This window comes from Amphiura filiformis, chromosome 16, assembly GCF_039555335.1.
Source record: "Amphiura filiformis chromosome 16, Afil_fr2py, whole genome shotgun sequence".
Lineage (NCBI taxonomy): Eukaryota > Metazoa > Echinodermata > Ophiuroidea > Amphilepidida > Amphiuridae > Amphiura > Amphiura filiformis.
Genome location: NC_092643.1, coordinates 11,294,215 through 11,314,346, shown reverse-complemented (window position 1 = coordinate 11,314,346; position 20,132 = coordinate 11,294,215). Strand labels below are relative to the sequence as shown.

Below are 20,132 nucleotides of genomic sequence, written 5' to 3'. Positions count from 1 at the left end.
ACTATCACTAAATGTTTCGGAATTGAGGTCGGCTAAAAAGTAGACAGTTTCAGGGACTGTAATTGGTGTAGATGTCACATTTTGAACAGTGAGCGATAAGTGACCAATTTGACGTTCAGCACAAGTGTTTATCTTTACTCAGGGTATGGCATTAGATGTAAAGTGTTAACTGCAACTTTTCAATTTTGGTATTTTTCTTCAAAATGCATGTAAAATAAACAATCCTTCTTTCTATGTTAAGAGTTTTGAATCTATAGATATAAAATGGAAATCGTAATCATTATGACAAACTTAAGTTAAAGGAGGATTTCGTGATCCTAGCACCCTCTTTTTATGACATTTTTCAGTAGCTAGTAGATACCCACGAAAAAAGCTTATTCCAAAAATTTCAGTTGATTCCGATTTTGCTTAATGCGAGTTATGCATGATTTATGGCACTGCTACATACATGTAGACCACTGTTGTAGACCAAATTTGGCGATATTTTTGCTATTTAAACGAATCAATCTGCAAGAAATATTTGATATCGGTAGGCCTACATCTAAACATTATAGCCAGAGGTATGAAAATCTTTTTTTGAGAAAAGTGGGTGGATGAGGCTGTGGATCATGAAATGCCCTTTTAATTTAAGTTAGGGGCTGTGCAATAATTATGAGCCTGGAGGGTAAAATTTCCAAACGGCTCGACAAAAAATCTCTTGCCCCCTCCCGGCCTCCCCTGCCTTGGCAACAGGCCTTGCACCTGCCAACTGTTTGGGATCCCAATGCGCAAACCTTAAATGGTCTAGATACATGTTGCGAGTGCAGCATCAGCGAGCAGGAAAATTGTCATATATTAAGTGTTTCCGTACCGTTTTCTGTTGCCTTTTTAGAGCATAATAAAAGGTGCCCCATTTGCCAAAAATCGCTTGCCCCCTCCCCTCGGCTTGCCAAAAATGGCTCCCCCCTTTTTTGGCTTGCCAAATATTTCTTGCTCCCCCAGTTTTACCCTCTCCCAGGGCTCATAATTATTACACAGCCCCTTCATTCCCTTCCTGTTCACTCTCTGCACTGACCTGCTGTAATTGTTGGATGCTGAGCCTGAGTTTTCTATCACTGGATCTATTGTATACTTTTTCTGCTTAACAATATGTGATGGTGTGAAAGCCATATTGCAATGTACTGTCGAGATGTCTTTAATCTGTGGACACAGCCTATCAATAGTATCATATCATGTGTGTGTTTCAGCACAGGTATGTGGCCTGGTATCAAAATTCTGCACCCTGACTGCTGAATCCGAGAGACGTTTGTTATCATAAACAGCGATAAAAATGCTTGTTTATTTAAATAAAAGATTGGTGAAAGACAAAAACATGATCTTAACTCATCCTACTGAATGATGAAATTCAATTCAATTACACTTTAGACGGTTTCTTCACGTGTAAAGCCCCGGTGTAAAGTTCGTGAAATAAACCAAAACAAACCGACCGCGAAATCTAGTGTTGGGCTGTTATCATGGTTATTTTAGAGATGGGCGATGATCGATGAGTTGGTGCCGCATATGGTGGTGCCCGGTTGGTTTGGGTGGGTTGGGTTGGTGTGCGGATATGAGCATATCCCTTATTGGTGCATGGGTGCGTGCGCTTTTTTATGGTTGATCGATTGATTGAGGTGGATTGGGGTTAGCACAGAGTGAATATTCAGTGGACTGGTTAGGCATGCGGGTTAGTCCGGCGCCGCCACAGGTCCGACCCAGTGTGTTTGGGTGGTTGGTTGACTCATTTGGTGGTTTTAACATGGAGAGATATAGAGCACGGTTTTAAAGGAGGATTTCGTGATACTAGCATCCTCTTTTTATGACATGTTTCAGTACATATCCATGAAAAAAGCCTATTCCCAAAGTTTCAGTTGATTCCGATTTTGCGTTTGCGAGTTATGCATGATTATGCATGTGTATTCCATAGACAATGTGTTGTAATTTCGTTCTGGTGCACCAGAACGAAATTCAAATTTCGCGATATCTTAGCTAAACGAATTAATCTGCAAGAGATATTTTGTACATAAACATTATGTAGCCAGAGGTTTCCAGCGATATAAAAATCTCAACTTTTTTTTGAGAAAAGTGGGGGGATGAGGTTGTGGATCACGAAATGCCCCTTTAATGCTTGCTTGTTTGAGTGTCGTTGCATCGCGGTTTTGTAGTCAGTCAAATTTGTAGATTTACATAAATGGCCATTTCGCGCGCTTCGCGCGCATTTTGGCATAAAATCATTTGAAAGATCAATTTAAGACCGATATTCAACGTCAGTATAACCAAAATTAATGAGGGATAGGCCCTATGTGTGCAAATTTTCGCACTTGTTTCAAGAATCGGGCGCCATTAGGCTATGTACCGGTATCCTTAATCTTGATGGGCGCCACAACCCATAGCTACGCCACTGCAAGTTTCTCTGTTTTCCCAAATTCGTAAACAATGGCTAAAATAGGACCTAAGGCTAAATTTGTCTGTGCAGTCTGATCTAAATACCAAATGAGCCCGCAGATGAGCCGAGTGGCGCGTGGCGAAAGAAGCATTAGAAATTTAAGGGACATTTTTCGCGGAAGTTTCAATTTCAGAATATTTTAGCGCAAGTGCAAGGAACAAAATCTGGCTTCTTGAGACTAAATAAATTACGGGAGATATTCATCATTTTCTACCACGGTATCCAAAGATTTATTGTCTGAATATCAAATCGTGCATAGCACATCAAGTTCACGTGTATCGATCCCGGGTATTTATTTTAGTATATCTGTTGTACCAAGTAATTATTAGCCAGGCGATGTCGGTAGTGTGCCCCGGTATCCAAAGATTTGTCGTCTGAATATCAAATAGTGCATAGCACATTCACGTGTATCGATCCCGGGTATTCATTTCAGTGTCTCTGCTGTATAATGTAATTATTAACCGGGCGATGTCGATGTGCCCGGGGACAAATCCACAGACAAATTAATCAATTATTGAAGCAGACCAGAGGGTTCAACGGAAACCATGGCAACAAACAGTGCAACAGTAGTTTTGCATTTGTACTGAAACTTTCATTATTTATTTTTTATATCAGTTTTATTTTTCGCTCACTTGTACTTGAGCGCTCACTCAATGCGCATGCAGCCCCACGCACTGCTTTCGACTGGTTTGTCTCTGACAGAAATAAGGTTTCCACTCGGACATCTCGTGATATATTCTCAATTAAGAAGATTTTCAATCTAACAGAAATACACTTGTCGCGACGTTGCTGGATACGAATATTTTTATTTTGGCATGGACACAGATGATCGTGATATTTTAAAGCATTTATTTTCCACCATCATGGGCATGGTCAATGATACTGACAATGACAATGAAGTTGATGAGTTGCCGCCGTTGTATCCGAAGGAATTGGAATCTATAGTAGGCCCGCTTAATGTGAGGCTGAGTAACTATCATCACATGATATTAGCGGTTTACTTAACACTGGTCGGTAAGTGGTCATTTTACTGTTGAAGTAGAGTCCTACCTTTATTTGTGAACTATTAAGGAAAAAATATCACCGGTCCGATGAACAATAAGTTTGAAAACTATATTTGATTGAAATAAAAATTCCCTTTAAAAGGGAAGGCCAGCCTCAATGCAGAAGAGGTCTTGTAAATAGTTTGGGTCACCGTGAAAGGCATTTTTTAGGATCACGCTTACATCCATGTTACATGACAGTTCTCCAAACCACATGCACACTGAAACAGCAAAAAACATTAACTCCTATAACTCCTGTCAACTCTTTAATTCATTACTCCAAATTGTTATGTATTTTTGTCTTTACTGCTTTTTACCCATGCTTATTATTAAAATCAAGAAATACACTGCAGTTGTTAGTTAATTTGCTATGTAAACTCAACTTACATGCACATTTTATTTTAAAATAATTTTATATTATTTCGCAATGTATATAGTTTACTATAAAGTAGATAGTGGCAAGCAGATGATAAAGGACTGATCATTCACTACAATCTTCACTTTTAAACTGTATTTTTTGAATGTGTTGATTGTTAGTCCGAAACTCCTGCAAAGCTATGGACATGGCATCTTACCTACTCCATTCTGTAATAGTCTGCATTGTGTGTTTTCTCAGTCTTCAATCATTTTGTTGAATGTAATTTTATGAATCAAATAAAAAAGATAGAAAGTGGCCTCACTTTAGTTATGTGTCATTTACAGTATTTATAATTTATAAAGTAAGACAATAATTTATTTATTTTCTATAAGTGCATGTCAAAATATGGGATATATTGTTCAATATTATAGCCCCTAAAAACTTTATTTTCAATCGGATTTTTCCCGTTGAAAAGACAAAACTGATGTTAAAGATAGCAATAATATCATCAATAACATTTTGAGTCAATTTTATCCATAAAACGATACAGGATAGGATAGATAATTACTTTGACTTCAATGTGGTCCATATAATGAAGATTTTGATTCTACAACATTATTAGATCTGTTATCAACATATCAATTATGCACTCACAGGCAACCAAACATCATGCTATGCTCAGTAGGCCTAGTCCACTGATATGACCTCGTGATCATTCCCCGCTTTGACCATGTCATTTTTTTGATATGCTGATTGCTGAACAAGTTTATGTTTATATGTGTAGGCCTAACCTATGATAACTTTTTAAGTCATAATTAATTCAAACATAACTTTGGCAATACTCAATCGTTTTCGTTCTTTGAAACGGCAAAACATACTTTCTTTTCCTTGCAAATCGAATTAGCAGACTTCAAAAACATTTCCACCACGAGAAGTAAAAAAAATAATTCATACCAATAGAAGAAGGCTATAATCTTAGCTAATCTTTAGTGTACACAAACCCCATCTCAGAATTAGGTACCAGCCCTATGGGCTGGCGAAAAGGAAAATATATTACTCAATCTTCAACAGCAAGTTCTAGAAAAAAAAAAAAAACCATGCCAATTTCAAGTGTATCATATTATATTCTTCAACTGCAAAATAAAATCGGATGTATTCTACAATGAAATCTAAAATGTTCTTTAAAAAAGCAACTATAAGTTGTACTTAAATCTCAAACATAATTATAATTTTAAAGAATAATAATCTATTTATAGTTAATAGATTATACATAATATGTTTTCTTCGTTTTACATTTCAAACAGTGCTATCTTCAGTAGATAGCAAGTGCTGCATGAATTGGTTCCAACATGTAGATAGCATAATTGGGCCAATCCGTGAACGGACTCCAAACAGTGTTACAGGTGTATTGAAAATATCTCCAAAATAATTATTGCTCCACACCTTTCTATCGTCGTAAATGGTTGAGGTCTAATAAAATATACGTACCATGAAAAAGTAGGCAATTGTGCCTTTATTAAAAAAACATGATGATCATCACGGGTAGACCCTCCCTCGGGTCCGTGGAGAACGACTGGTAATGTAGATTACATAGCATTAAAAACCAACCCAATACACGTCGGCGTGGAGAGCGGTTACTGAAATTTAGCGTTCAATATAGGAGGTGTGATTAGTGTAGTGGCATCAATTTGTGTAGAAAGAGGAATTGGTTTTGGGCGCTGTGAATTGGTTTTGGGCGCTGTGTATTTAGAATCGGGGGGGGGTGAAGGACTATGACATATTTTGATAGGCTATTATGTTATTATGTAGGCCTATCGTTCCATTATCCAGGCCGGACCGAACCGAGACTGTGGGACAGTCTACATCACGGGTAGCCTATACCCAAAAACACGTGTCGCAGCAAAAAAAAAATCTGACTTTGCACAATTGCTTCTCTAAGAAAAGCTACATAATGTATAACACGCAAAGTTGAGTCAAGTTTTAAAGTACTTAGCAAAAAAAAAAATAATAATGTCTTTATGTTGAAAGAAGACGGCATGCAATTGCCATGAACACGTACCGCCATTTTTGAAATCATTCACTACTTTTATGTTACCAAACAGTTTGGATGCATGTTATGACATAAAGAGAAAATATACATATTGCTTGGGTTTTTTCATTGTATCTCTTTCAAAATTAGTAAACTCAAACTTCCTGTATAGTCGTAATTTTTGGGCAAAAATGAAAATAATCACTACAAAGTAAAATGTCTCAAAAAGTGTAAATCCTGTTAAAGGCCCTTTCAGTGATTTCACAGGAACATTGAAAAAATGGAAATTTGTCAGAGTTGCTTAGAAATAAAGAATAAGTCTACAGAATTTCATTAAACCACTTTTCCCTGAATACATCGACAAATTAGTCAAAAACAGAAGTTTTAGAAAGGTTTTCTACTTCAACTCAGATCGACTCGAGAAAATCGAGATTTTCGTACAGTGCGCCACCAATCGACTGGAAAAACTTCCTAGTCCAGTGTTTCTAACACGGGGAAGTAGAGTCTAAATTGATTTAAAACAGACGCTTAATTTTTGTAGTAGAAAACAAAATAAGCAATTAAAGGTCACCGAGGCAAACTAACGGTCAATTCATATATGAAAAACAGTTAAAATTGTGTATTTTGTTTAAAATAGTAGCTACTGATGTAATAAGTAGTAGAAACAATACGCAACGCGTGTTGGTACGTGGAGAGTGAGCTTCTTTCGATCTCGAGTCGGACTTTTGTACTGTCAGTATCAAAAGTCCAGAATCATGCAAATGCTTTATTTTGTCTAAAATACACGGCTTTCGACCGAACCACTAGCAGGCTATGTTAGCACATCTATGCCAATTACAAAGGTACCAAAATCTGAATTTTGATGATTTTACGATCATCCGGATGAGCAAATCACTGAATGGGCCTTTAATGGGATTTAGTTTTTAACACTGAATAATATTATTATTGTTCAAACATTTTGGTACTGCCATGTTTCATTTGTGCAATCTAGAACAAGAGTTTCAAGGTTTTAGGGGGCCTATGGTTTCTTTATACAAGAATTTTTCTTATAAAACACTGCATTCTTATAAAAGAAACCATAAAACGACATCTAACCGTTATATAGTAATATTATAACACATTATGTACGGAGTTTGAAGTAAAAAAGTATACAATAATATTCGGTGCGATATTTTCACAAAACTGAAACAAGTTAAGTATCCACATTCTCCCATAGACATGATCTGCATCATCTTATTATGAAAGGTTGATCGGTATTTTCTTTTCCGTGTATTTTTGTTTTTGAGATCAAGATCTCTGTCATCTGATTTTTTCACATCATGAAATTTGTATTTGTAATTACTAGTATTTTCTTGGTGGTATTTACCCATAAATACCAATATGTCCCATCCGGTTAATTTATTTACACACAAAACAAATTACCAGCATATCAGGCACTTATCAATGTAAAATTATGAAACATGATCTTCATCCGTGGCATTGTCTTTTTTAAAGACATGTCTTGTTTCACATCATTTACGTTACAAATGTACCATTTATATATTTCGGAGTCTGTTTCTAAATAAAAATATTGAAAGTGACAGGAGTCATTTTGTTTGCTCTGTTTAGTTGGCTACTACACCATAGCAATAAACGTTTCTTAAGGGATCTGGAATGAGCGTTTATGGAGTTTCGACAGTATTTTTTATGGGACATGAGAGCACCACAGACGTATCGAATTGCATTCTGAATACGAATAATGTCTTTCTGATATCAAATAATTTTCATTTTTTGACAATCACGATATAATACAAATTTTATGACAAATTATAAGAATTTGATATTGTTTCAATTTTTGGATTTTTTTGAAGATATGGATTTTTTTCCCAAAAAGACCTATTTTTTTTGGTGTTTTGGGAAAAAATCCATATCTTCAATACGAAAGGTCAAAATTTTCAATTGATCGTCGGCATTTCATCTCACCTACATACACATTAAGTATAAATCATCAGATTTATAAAGTTTACTTCGAGTACTGTTAAATATCAAAATATCAATTTTAATGATTTGCCATAAAATGTGTATTACATTGCGAATTTCAAAAAATCAAAATTATTTGATATCAGAAGGACATTCTTCGTATTCAGAATGCGATTCGATATGTCTGATGTGCTCTAATGTCCCACAATAAATACTGTCCAAACGTCCATACCCCAGCCCTTAAAGCACTTACATAAATCTACAAATAAGGTGGACATTTTGCTGTATTTTGGTGGGGCAGTTTTATCCAATTTCACTGAATTTTGACACACCTTGTATAGAATATTCCATGCATTAATCTTTTTCCAGTTATCATGGTTATGTTAAACTTATAAAACGAATGTTTGATGACATAATTTCATAAAATTGATAATGTATTTCAGTCAGATATTCGACATAACATATTATTGATTTTCTGTCAATTGGTCAACACACATTCGTTAGAAGATAAAAATGAATTGAAATAGAATGAATAACGAGTACTTGTTGAACGAATACGTCAAATATTCGGAGTCTGTATGGCCCTTAAGGGATGGGGTATGAACCTTTGGACAGTATTTATTGTGGGACATTAGAGCACATCAGACATATCGAATTGCATTCTGAATACGAAGAATGTCCTTATGATATCAAATAATTTTGATTTTTGAAATTCGCAATGTAATACACATTTTATGGCAAATGATTAAAATTGATATTTTGATATTTAACAGTACTCGAAGTAAACTTTATAAATCTGATAATATGTACTTAAAGTGTATAGGTGGGATGAAAAGCCGACGATTAATTGAAAATTTTGACCTTTCGTATTGAAGATATGGATTTTTTCCCCAAAACACCATAAAAAATTAGGTCTTTTGGGGAAAAAAATCCATATCTCCAATATGAAAGGTCAAAATTTTCAATTCATCGTCGGCTTTTCCTATATCAAAAATGTGAAAAATATCAAATTTTAATAATTTGTCATAAAATTTGTATTATATCGTGAATTTCAAAAATGTAAATTATTTGATATCAGAAAGACATTCTTCGTATTCAGAATGCAATTCGATATGCCTGATGTGCTCTCATGTCCCATAAAAAATCCCGAAAAAATACTGTCGAAACGCTCATTCCAGATCCCTTAAAACGTGTAAATTTCTCTCAAGTTGTATAAGCAGAGCTGTATCATGATTATAATGACCGGTAATTACATCTCTAGTATGATTACATGTGCTATCAATTACACGGGAGGAGTCCAGTAAATACCAGGGTTTAATGTGCATCCCCCAGGACTCTACTAACCCAAGCTTTTTAGCTTCCTTTTATGGTTCTATAACACATTCAAGATGTTAATAAAAAATAATTCCCGGCACTCCGGCTATATTCGAGGTCAAAGGTCAACACAGTGGTCAAATTTCAAACTTACTCAAATCTGGTTGAAAAGCACGCCAAATTATACCTCTCATTTCAAGGATTCAGAAAAAGTATAGTTTGACCTACCTGTGACATACCGTCAAATCTTGGGGGGGGTGGTCAGGGGCCAGAAATTAAAAATGCTCCGATTTCAACGAAATTTGTCTCCCCTCTTGTTCTCCCCCTGTCCCACACTCACGCTTTTTATTTCCCTCTAATCTCTCTCCCCCATCTCTCTCCCACATTCCTTCTCTCATCGCTTTGTCTCTCATCTCACCGTCTCTCTCGCTATCACACTAGTATAGGGGAGAGGTGAGAGAGGGAGAAGGTGAGAGAGAGGCAGAAAGAATATTTCTCTCTCTCTCACCCTCCCTCTCTTACACTCTCTCCTCCCCTCTCACTCTCTTTCTTTCTCGTTCTCCACCCTAGCCCCCCCTCCCATCCCGCCTTCTCTCTCTCTCTCTCCTTCCATTCTCAGACTCTCTTACTATTCCCACGCTCAATCTTGTCATTTCCTACCAATTCAAGAAGCCATACACTTTTAATAAGCTATTTCTGGACATAATACTAGTAATTGCCGTTATATAAATACTTAAACAGCATAATATTCATGCATTTCCCATTGTACATATGGCTGTACATTATAGTTTGACGATCGAAGCTCTTGATCAGTTACATGATGCATATCAGTTATATTATTCATTCAATACATTATTCGTTCAATCAACTTTATTTCAATATCAAAATAAGTATCATACAAACGGTCAAACACTGACCCAGCATAGCAGATGTATGGGGAGATGATAGAGAAGCCAATATACAGGGTGTTCCAAAAGTCTCTTTACCATTTTGAACCGCCATTTTTTCCCCTCGGGATTGGTCGAGATGAAAATCAAAAGACATAATTTGGGAAAAGAGTAAATTCACACACTGACACTTAGGTCTATCAGGATATCAAACATGATACATTATCCTTCGTCATTACGACATACAAGACCAATCAGAAATCGTAACTTCTCTCAGGTCCGAAGAGTCGCAAGTCCGAAGGGTCGCTAGTCCGAAAACCAAATTAAGTTCGCTAATTCGAAGGTTCTCTAGTCCGAATATAGAATAAGGTTTAGGGTTAGGGCTCGAGGGTTAGGGTTATATTTTAGCGAGCCTTATTCTATATTCGGACTAGAATTACGTGTTCGCTAACCTTAGCTAACCTTCGGACTAAGGAGCCTTCGGACTAGGATCCACCCAAGTGAGTTTATCATATCTATCACTGGCGTCATAATATCTCAGCATATAGAATTGTTCTAACTAAACTATTTTGTAAAACCTGAAGCCTTCTTTGATATTTAAGAGAAAAATTACACCACACTGAGCTAGCATAATCAAAATTGGGGGTTACAAGAGCATTTGATAACAGAACAAGAGTGTGATGTGGAAAAAATACTTACAATGCCTAATAATACCAATTCATTTGACACATTTTTAGATAAAATGTGAGAGGACCATGACATAATTGCAATCAAATTTAACTCCTAAATATTGACTGCAATAGTGCTTGAAGATCAGCTTCATTCTTAGCTCTATACATAATCCAAGTTCATGAGTTGTGTCATCAGCGTACATGACTATTTTGCAATTTACAGTTGATGGTAAACAATTTACAAAGATTATAAAGAGCAATGGTCCTAATATTGATCCCTGTGGAATACCTATATTGATATCGTCAAATTTTGAACGAGTAGAATTTACATTAACAGCCTGAGATCTGAGATTTAAACCAAAAAGGTTCATTTATGCCACCTCTCCTCAATTTATCAATAAGTATATCATAGTTTACTATATCAAAAGCTTTTTTTTATATATATTAATCAAGGAAGACCATACCTGTAGCACAACCATTATCCATATTATTTAGAACAAAATCTTGAATATCAATAAAAATTGCAGTTGTCGAATGATTGGCATGAAAGCCAGATTGTGCACTTGTTGCATCATTACTATTATCAGAGAAGATGTGAGAAGCTTCCATTACGTCTTCCCTGATTATATACAGCCTTTTTAATGATCTTTGACACTATAGGTAGGACTGAAATTGGCATATAATTATCAACATTATTTTTATCACCTGATTTGTGAATAGGTGTTACTTTTGCCTTTTTCCATTTTTCTAATTATCAGGAAATACAGAATTGCTTAAAGACATGTTACAAATAAATAGGCCAGGCAATCAGAAGATTTCACACCACCAAATAGTATTATACGGTTGTGCGCCCTGAATGCATTTCTCAGAAAAAACCTAAAGTAAGCATTAAAAGACTATTAAAATGAGCAGAACTTTGCATAACTATGGCTAAATTTGGATTAGTAATATCAAATCCTGCAAGTGTACCACAGATGGGAGAGATCGAGTATTTTTTTAATGATTTTAAGCAGTCGTTTCTGAACAGAAACACTGGCATGATTTTGGGGGTAAATTAGGTAATTCCCAGACATCATAGACATCGAGGGCCAGTCGTAAAAAATAATGACGGTCAACCTATATCTTTTCCCAGTCAGCGGGATCAGGCTAGGGCTAATTTCAACCATCATAGCTGTCGCTAAGAACTGAGTCGCTCTTGCAAAGAAAAAATGACGTTTTCTTGCGACCAATTTAGTACATATCTCTATGGGGATTTATTTGGTGGTGTGATATCAGAAATAGACGGTGCAGCCAAATCCAAATCCTGGTGACTTGTTGTTATCCATATTATATTTGTTTAATATCTTAAACACCAAAATGTCCCATTAAATAGCCCATTGCTTCATTCACACTTTCACAACATAATTCCCAAGCTTAGTGCATTAACCTTTCACATTTTGGAGATTGTCATCTGTGCGAAGATTTTATACACAAAGGATACGGTATAAAAGTCGTCAGTGGACTTCGCTGAACAGTGATTTTCGCAGGACAAATAAATCGGGATTGTACATCAGTCATCCGGAAAAGTCAGTGCAACAGAACGTTGTACTCAACAAGAAGACTGCCGGATAAGTAACATTCCTATGTATGACCTGCAGAAATACTAATCTTTGTGTCTATTGATTCTGAATGATTCTGTATTCATTCAGTAATTTTTTTTTCTATTTCCTAACAGGAATTATAGCTACAATTTGTAACGTCATCGTCATCCTAGTCCTCCTCAAGAAGAATACATTTAAAAAACGATCCGTCAACATCTTGTTACTCAACATCGCATGCAGTGACTTGGCCATCTCATTTAGTGGGTACCCGTTATTTACAGCGTCCAATTATGCAGGAAGATGGATTGCTGGGGTAGCTGGATGCAAGATAGCGGGCTTCACGGTATATTTCTTCTCCTCTGTTACCATAGTAACGTACGCATACATTGCCTATTATCGCTACATCTATGTTTGCAAACCTAATACCAGTAAGTGTGAGAAAAAGAATGAATTGATTGAAATGTAATTGATGTTCAAATGTTTGATTTTGTTTTAAATGTAAAGCTTGTTTTGTAAACTCATTCAAGGAGGATGATGACAACCCGGCCCCAACTCAACACGAAAGTTGACAACCATGAGAGTTACCAAATCTTTCAAAGGCCCCTTTGCAATGATTTTTCATCCAATTTTCCCCCCCCCTTTTTCATGCAAAATCGAGGACAAAATTTGGCCAAAAACAACCCCTCTTTTGTAGTTTTTAATGACCAGAATTTCAAACACCCCTTTTCAATGATTAGAATTTCAAACACCCCTTATCTATGACACTAAATATTGACAGAAAATTTCTGGATTTTCTCAAGTACCCCTTTTATCCCAATTTCGCGGACAGTGCAAATTAAATACCCCTATTTTGCTGATTTCACTGTCAAATTTCACGGACAGTGCAAATTAAATACCCCTTTTTTGCCAATTTCGCGGTCCTTGCTACTGGTAAAAAAATAACCCCTTTTCTGCGCAATTTAGTAACTCTCATGGTTGTCAACTTTTATGTTGAGTTGGGGGTGCGGGGACGAGAAGAAGGAAGAAGAAGTACAGGAGGAAGATTGAGGAGGAGGAGGAGGAAGAGGAGGAGGAGAAAGAGGAAGAAGAAAAGAGAAAAAAAAACATTTCAGATATCTTATGCATGTCATTCACATATCATGATTTTTAACATACTTCCCACTTTTAATGTTTCACAGGACCAACCTTAACACCGCGCTTCACAGGAAAGCTGTTGCTGTCCATATGGATGTTTTCATTGTTGTGGACGGCTGCTCCACTCGTTGGTTGGAGCAGGTACATCTTAGAACCCTTTGGTACCTCTTGTTCAATAGATTGGTCTGGCAGGGACGTCGGCAATACCATGTACCAAGTAGCGTCGTGTATACTACTCTACTTTACCCCACTTGGAGCAATTCTTTGGAGTTATGGCAATGTAATCAAGTGTTCCAAAGGAGTGGACCCACGTAGAGTTGTAGAACATGCTGGTCGAGGACCACCAAAACGAAATCTGTTTTTTAAACTGATAAACGAAGATGCTCAAATTGATCTTCATGTTACCAAGGTAGGAAAATTGTACGTAGAAATACAGAACTTTCCGTAAGAATAATGAAATCATTCATATCTACTTATGGTAATTAATTTTACAGAGGATTTAACACCAATTTTTTAATTGTTCGGGTTGACAACATTGGATGTTAAGAAATTCTCTTATGAAATGCTAATTATCGTGTAAACAACCTGTCACATTGTTTTAACTGAGAAAACAATAATTAGTAAAGCATGCCCGATCAATCCCATAGGGTTTAAAGTTTCATGGAAATGAGAAAAATTCTCATCGTTTTTGAACGAATTCTCAGTTTCAATTTCCACTGGTGGTACATGCCAATACCAGCTAAAACTTACTACCAATGTTGATTTTCCAGGCACTGCGTACGCGAAATAAATGAAGAATATTATATTTTCTTAAAATGTTCAAAATAAATCCACGTGGTTTACAGGGAGGCTTACATCATTTTCTCTTTTTAAGCTATAGGGGGGCCTATAGTTTAATGCGACTTTCGCATTGGACGCAAATGCTAAATATTAGCTAAAATTTGCAACCAATGTCGATTTTCCAGGCACTGGGTGACCTGAAATAATGAAGTACCGTAGAAACCCGTCTATAAGGAATAGAAGCGACTGTGATGATAGCATATTTCACGCTAGCGCCCTCCACAATATTATATCATTATGGAATTTGAGCAAATCATTTACCGACACAAGCAGGTATACAATGTATTATTTTATCTTTATTTCGCATCTCACGAGCACAGCTCACTTGGCAAGGCATAAGACTTTGGTTCTTTAGATCGGAAGATGGTGAGTTCGAGCCTCATCACGGTCACACAAACTTTTATAAACAAAATATTGTTCAAACTTTTCATTTATATTTTCTTGCATTTTCTAAAGACTCCTTTCGTGATCATTTTTTTTTCATATTTAGTTTAATTTATTCTATTGTTTTTCTTTTATTGTTTCTTTTCTTTGTCTTTTTTTTTCTTGTTTAATTTTATTTTTTCTTTATTTTTCTTTGATTCATATAATATTGGCAGGATAAGGAGAGGAGGAACTAAAGACCCATTCAGTGATTTGCTCATCCGGACGATCGTAAAAATCATCAAAATTCACCTTTGTCATTGTCATAGATGTGGTAACATAGCCTGCTAGTGGTTCAGCAGAAAACCGTGTGACACATAATATACATTTGGCTACATTTTATTATACGATAAATACGAATTTATTAAACATGGTAACAAATATTCTCTAGCAGATCGGTTATACGATGGAACTGGTAGGCATAGGCCTATTATAAATTCGGGATATTAAATATCTTCCTGACGAGACAGATCTGCGCATGTGGTCAAAGACGATTCCTTACTAGCCACAGACCGTCCGCTGGAATTAGTTGAACATGAACCATTCGCTATGGCTGTTGGTCGGACCTCTCATCTCTCCACATCGATTGTGACCTATAATCCCCGACATTGCCCTTATGAAATCACATCCTCCTGTTTTATTCAATACGCTGGCGAAGTTACGTAATAATCGGATTAACTACCATAGCAATAGGTGAAAACAATTTTGAATATACCGCGTTATACACTGATACGTTCAGGCGGTACCTCTTCATTGAACCATATCATGCTGCACCTGTAAGATCTTTGAAAAGACCAGTATTGTATTCAATCTATGATTGCAGACATACACAGTACAGGTGATGAGTGTAACCTGCTTGTAGCGCAGCACGATATGTTCAAAATTGTTTTCACCTATTGCTATGGTAATTAATCCGATTAATTACGCAACTTCACCAGCGTATAATGGCCGAATAAATTCTGACCATCACTTGGCTTGTTGGATTCGTCTATACTACAATTCGCTGTCGAAGTGACGTAATAATCGCAATAACTACCATCAAGCAGATTGCACTAATCACCCGCGTATGTCACCAAACATAGATTGAATACCACTCTTTTCATAAATACTAATCTTACATGGCGAGTGATTAGCATTTCTTTGACAACTATGGTTTAATGCATAGGTGCCACGTGAACGATGAAGTGCAGGGCTATATATTCGAAATTGTATTCATCAATTGCTATGGTAGTTAATCCGATTAATTACGTCACATCGACAGCGAATAGCCTATAGTATGGGTTCAAGTGGAACAAAAATAGTGTATGTCCATTGCTAGCTATGGTAATTAATCATGTTAGTGTTTACATCACTACTTCGGTGAAGACAAGAGAAGTGTGCCTTCTCTACCAACGCCTGTGATATAACAGGTGCAAGCGAAACAAAATTGAATGACCAGAATATAGTTTCCTTTGTCAGATGAATTGATTGAAGTTTTTGAAGACACTCTATTCTTGATGGGACAATAGATTCAAATATGGAATAATTATTATTCCTCATCTATTTTTTTTATTGAAAAAACTGCAATTGTGGCAACAGAACAATATTTATTTTGATTTCATTTCAAGTAGAAACAAAATCGTGCTTAACGCGGCTGTGTACTCTAGCCATTGTTTCTTTCTCAAAATTGAGTTTTTATGATATGTTTGTACCTTGTTATGTTTTTTATAAATACAAGGAATGAAAATCCAGATTTGTAAACTCCAACTGCAATATTTTAAGGATTTTATTTCACTATTCCACTCGTGTTTGAAATTGAAAAGGAAAGAAAATCTTTGTTGTACCAGCAAGGTATACGCGCGCAACAACTCATCGCGTTGCGTATCGCGCAATTTGTTAACGCACAAATACGCGACGCTTATCTGCGTGCGCGGCGCATCTTATGGAAACACCACGGAAGCACTGATTTCACAAAAACCTAGTGGTCAAATGGCTCCGTTTTAGCTGATAAAATGTGGGTTTTTTTCAAGTTCTTTCCCCCGATTTAAATATCAAGTTATGAATGGATTTCGCTCAAACTTCTCAAGGGGCTGTGGATTTACCCGATGTTCACGTAATATAAGTTACAAAAACGAAAACTGTCGCATTCTCCTGTGAGATTCGATGAAAGTGCAAAATGTGACCACTTTAAACTTCAACGGCCATTATTTCAATGTTCGTTTTCTCGGTAAAATGACGATTTAGGTACACGATAACTCAATAAATACAGCATCTATAGGTAAGCAAATATGATCATCGTAAAAAGCATGATCGACTCAAGAAACGGTTTTCTCATTTTTTTATATGTTGGTCTATTTCCGATTTTGGGCATCATTTTGTGCAAATAGGCGTTTTTGAATTTTAAAAGTTCATTTTGATGCCTTATATGGTCAATATCTCAAAAATAAGGCCAATATCAAAAAAAACAAAAACCGTTTTTGGAATGGAGCCTCAAGATTGAGCTAAAAACAAAATAAAATATTTTGGAAAGAGTGTTTTTTTGTTATGATGTACCTAACAAATATTGCCAAAAACTCACTTTTTGTGATTTTCTTCAAAATTGTTGTTTTACCCCAAATCTGTATTTATATTAAGATTTATTGATGTCTTGCCTTCATAAAAATGTATACTTTTATATGTTTTACGCGAATAATTACAAAGTTATTGCACTTTTACTACATGCATGTCTGAGAGTACACAGCCACCTTAAGCCAAAAACGCACCCTACCTACCATTCCTCAAGAATTGGGATGGCATAAAGGTGCAACATAGGTTTTTATTGCAAAGACGAGGACAGACAAGTAGTTACAACACATCTGTCTAACCGTGGGTTTCGCTATTATTTAGAATAAATGCTTTTACTAGTTTCTATAAAACCACAAAAATACTAAAAAAAACTAAAAAAAAAAAAAAAAAAAAAAAAAAAAAAACACACCTAAAATTAAAAGTAGAAAGGTAGATTTGAAGAAAGATAAAAGAACATGTCAAAAGTTAAAATTAAACGAGAATGAAAAAACGGAACCGGTGCCCGGACCATGCTCTCTTCAGCATGTCTTCAGTTCCAAAGTCTGACGCTCTATCAATTGAGCTATACGATCCTGATATACGAAACAGTCATTATTATGTCAATACAATTGATTGGTGTTACAACATACTTAGATGGAATGCATAGCCACCCAGTGCCAGTATATATTATTTGCTCAAACTCCAAATACAACAAGCAACCAATTTTATTGAGGGCGTTTCTTAGGTATATCCTTGTAGACGGGGTTTTACGGTATATGATGACGTGTTGTTAATATTATAATGTATCGGCTTTTTAGCATCTTCAATTGATAGCCACGTAAACCTGACCATTACTGTTTAAAAGTGGTTCCAGCGTGATATAATAATATTGATATTTTCATAATAACAATTTTAAAAAATTAAAAAAAGGAGGGTTTGGGTCAGATTTTAAGCAAAATCAGTTAAAAAATGGCATTGTCCCCAAATTATACAGGCTTCTATGAAACAAATCTAAATTGCTTATTCTTAAAGAGGAAGTCCCACCTAAGCAGTTCTTCTGGGGTGAACCAAACCTGCCTGGTTATCAAATTAATTAGTGACAAGGTTATCTCTGAATTTATGATGTTTTAATGTTATAGTATCAATTAGCACCTGGCAAATTCAGAGATAACCTTGTCACTGATTAATTTGATAACCAGTCAGGTTTGGTTCACCCCAGAAGAACTGCTCTGATGCCCGCTCTGATGGGGCTTTCTCTTTAACTTAAAAATTTGTTCTAATATTTTTCACATTTATTGTTTATCATCCCTCTTTCAGATGTGTATTTTAATGACAGTGGTATTCATAACGGCGTGGACTCCATATGCCGTAGAATGCCTATGGGCGATGCATCAGACGGAAATATCAGTTATAGCCTCAGTGATGCCTACGATGTGCTGCAAGGCTTCGCCTATGTTAAATCCACTAGTACTCATTATCTCCAGCTCCGATTTTCGAGCAGATTTCAAGCAGATTTGTCCATTTCTATTTAGACCTACAAATCGACGGAGCACCGTTGTTTTGAGTTTGCGACGAAGAGAAGAGTCAAAAGATGTGCTACAACCCGAATGTAAAGAGATGTCGAGTACGTTTTATGTACGTGAGTGCGATGGTTTAGGGAAACAAGAGGATGCTGCAGCCGTTTATTACAATAACGAAAAGGTTTTTATAGGACATATAAGAACAGAAGACATTGAAAAGGAAGCGGCAATTTTGAAGAAAGATCATACTGAGAGACAGTATTCGAATCTAAGAATCGATACTGGAACTACCAAAGAGGCTATTACATGTACTAGTATGGATAAGGGTAAACGAGTTGGAGGGAAAGGGAAGGCAAAAAGGCTTTTGCCTAAAAGAGTCCAACCCGAAATAGAAAGTCGGTCATCGTCATGTTGACAAAATAAAACCCACAACAACATTCACCGTCGGAATGTGGGTCAAAGTTGGTGTGATTGCCATTTAGTGATATGCGCCCATAATGTCTGGCTGGCAAACATGGCGATCAACGAATAAATCTTGTGATCTCTGAGAATAATCACAGATTATTGTGTTAAACGTGTAGGTGTTATTAGGTAACACAATATGGTGTCAGAAGTGGGATAACTTAAGTTTGAAGAAGTTCATTTTGAATATTGATTTTATTCACTTTTGAATGTTGATTTTAACTGTCAATTTTGGTCTTTTTCAACAATTTCAAAGAAAAATGAAGATGTAAACCTGAATTTTTTTTGGTTTCATCAGACTGGCAACTCATCACATCTGACCGTTTCGTAACAGGAACTGCTGTTGAAGCCGTAATAATGTGATGAGTTGGTCAAATTTCTTGCATAAATTGGTATATTGATGAGTGCACTTTCAAATTCTCAGTGGCACACTCCTACCTTATCTTTTATCTTTAATATAACAAACCAGATAAATCAGCATATAACAAGTGTTTACGATACACGGCAAGAAGGCATATCTATTGCAAAATCAAGTTTAACTCCATTCGAAGAGAATAGTTATTACATTACAAGTTGACACGCGTTGCAATTTTTTTATGCGTATTTCTCCTGAAAAAAGAGAAACTGTGTTGGTAAAGTTTGGCCTCGTTCGGGTCCTTCCCAGAGGATGATTTAAGGAAGCCCCATCATGCACTGTAAAAGTGTTATCACTAGAGTTTCAACTGCCACTTTACTTTTCAAATCCCATTGAACTCTGTGCAAAAGATGTTGTTTTAGAATTGCCCGTGTGTCATTATTAGTTGGTCGATTTCAGATCTAAAGTGATGTATGCATGAAGGATAATCCACACCTTCTGTAGATAACATAAAATGTGAAATCGACCAACCTTTAGAAGGTGTTTTTATTGTAAATATATCTGTCCAAATTC

The 20,132-nt window shown here is 36.1% G+C and overlaps 2 protein-coding genes across 2 annotated transcripts in view; one reads left to right on the top strand and one right to left on the bottom strand.

The window, feature by feature from the left end:
- Positions 1 to 1,157, bottom strand: part of LOC140135563 (schlafen-like protein 1) — a 31,455-nt gene extending 30,298 nt beyond the window's left edge. The window contains exon 1 of the mRNA XM_072157103.1: positions 1,055 to 1,157. Coding sequence (XP_072013204.1) covers positions 1,055 to 1,149 — 95 coding nt within the window. The 5' untranslated portion in view covers positions 1,150 to 1,157. The remainder of the gene's footprint in view (positions 1 to 1,054) is intronic.
- Positions 1,158 to 3,324: 2,167 nt separating this feature from the next.
- LOC140172426 (rhodopsin, G0-coupled-like) lies at positions 3,325 to 19,157 on the top strand. The gene is made up of 4 exons (XM_072195574.1): positions 3,325 to 3,475; positions 12,437 to 12,730; positions 13,481 to 13,845; positions 18,540 to 19,157. The coding sequence occupies exons 1-4, from the start codon at positions 3,325 to 3,327 to the stop codon at positions 19,155 to 19,157; spliced, it is 1,428 nt and encodes a 475-aa protein (XP_072051675.1).
- Positions 19,158 to 20,132: the final 975 nt, after the last annotated feature.

Coding starts and splice junctions, on each gene's coding strand:
- LOC140172426 (XM_072195574.1), top strand. CDS start 3,325: ATGGGCATGGTCAATGATACTGACAATGACAATGAAGTTGATGAGTTG. Junction 12,731..13,480: donor TGTTTGCAAACCTAATACCA/GTAAGTGTGAGA, acceptor AATGTTTCACAG/GACCAACCTTAACACCGCGC. Junction 13,846..18,539: donor TTGATCTTCATGTTACCAAG/GTAGGAAAATTG, acceptor TCCCTCTTTCAG/ATGTGTATTTTAATGACAGT.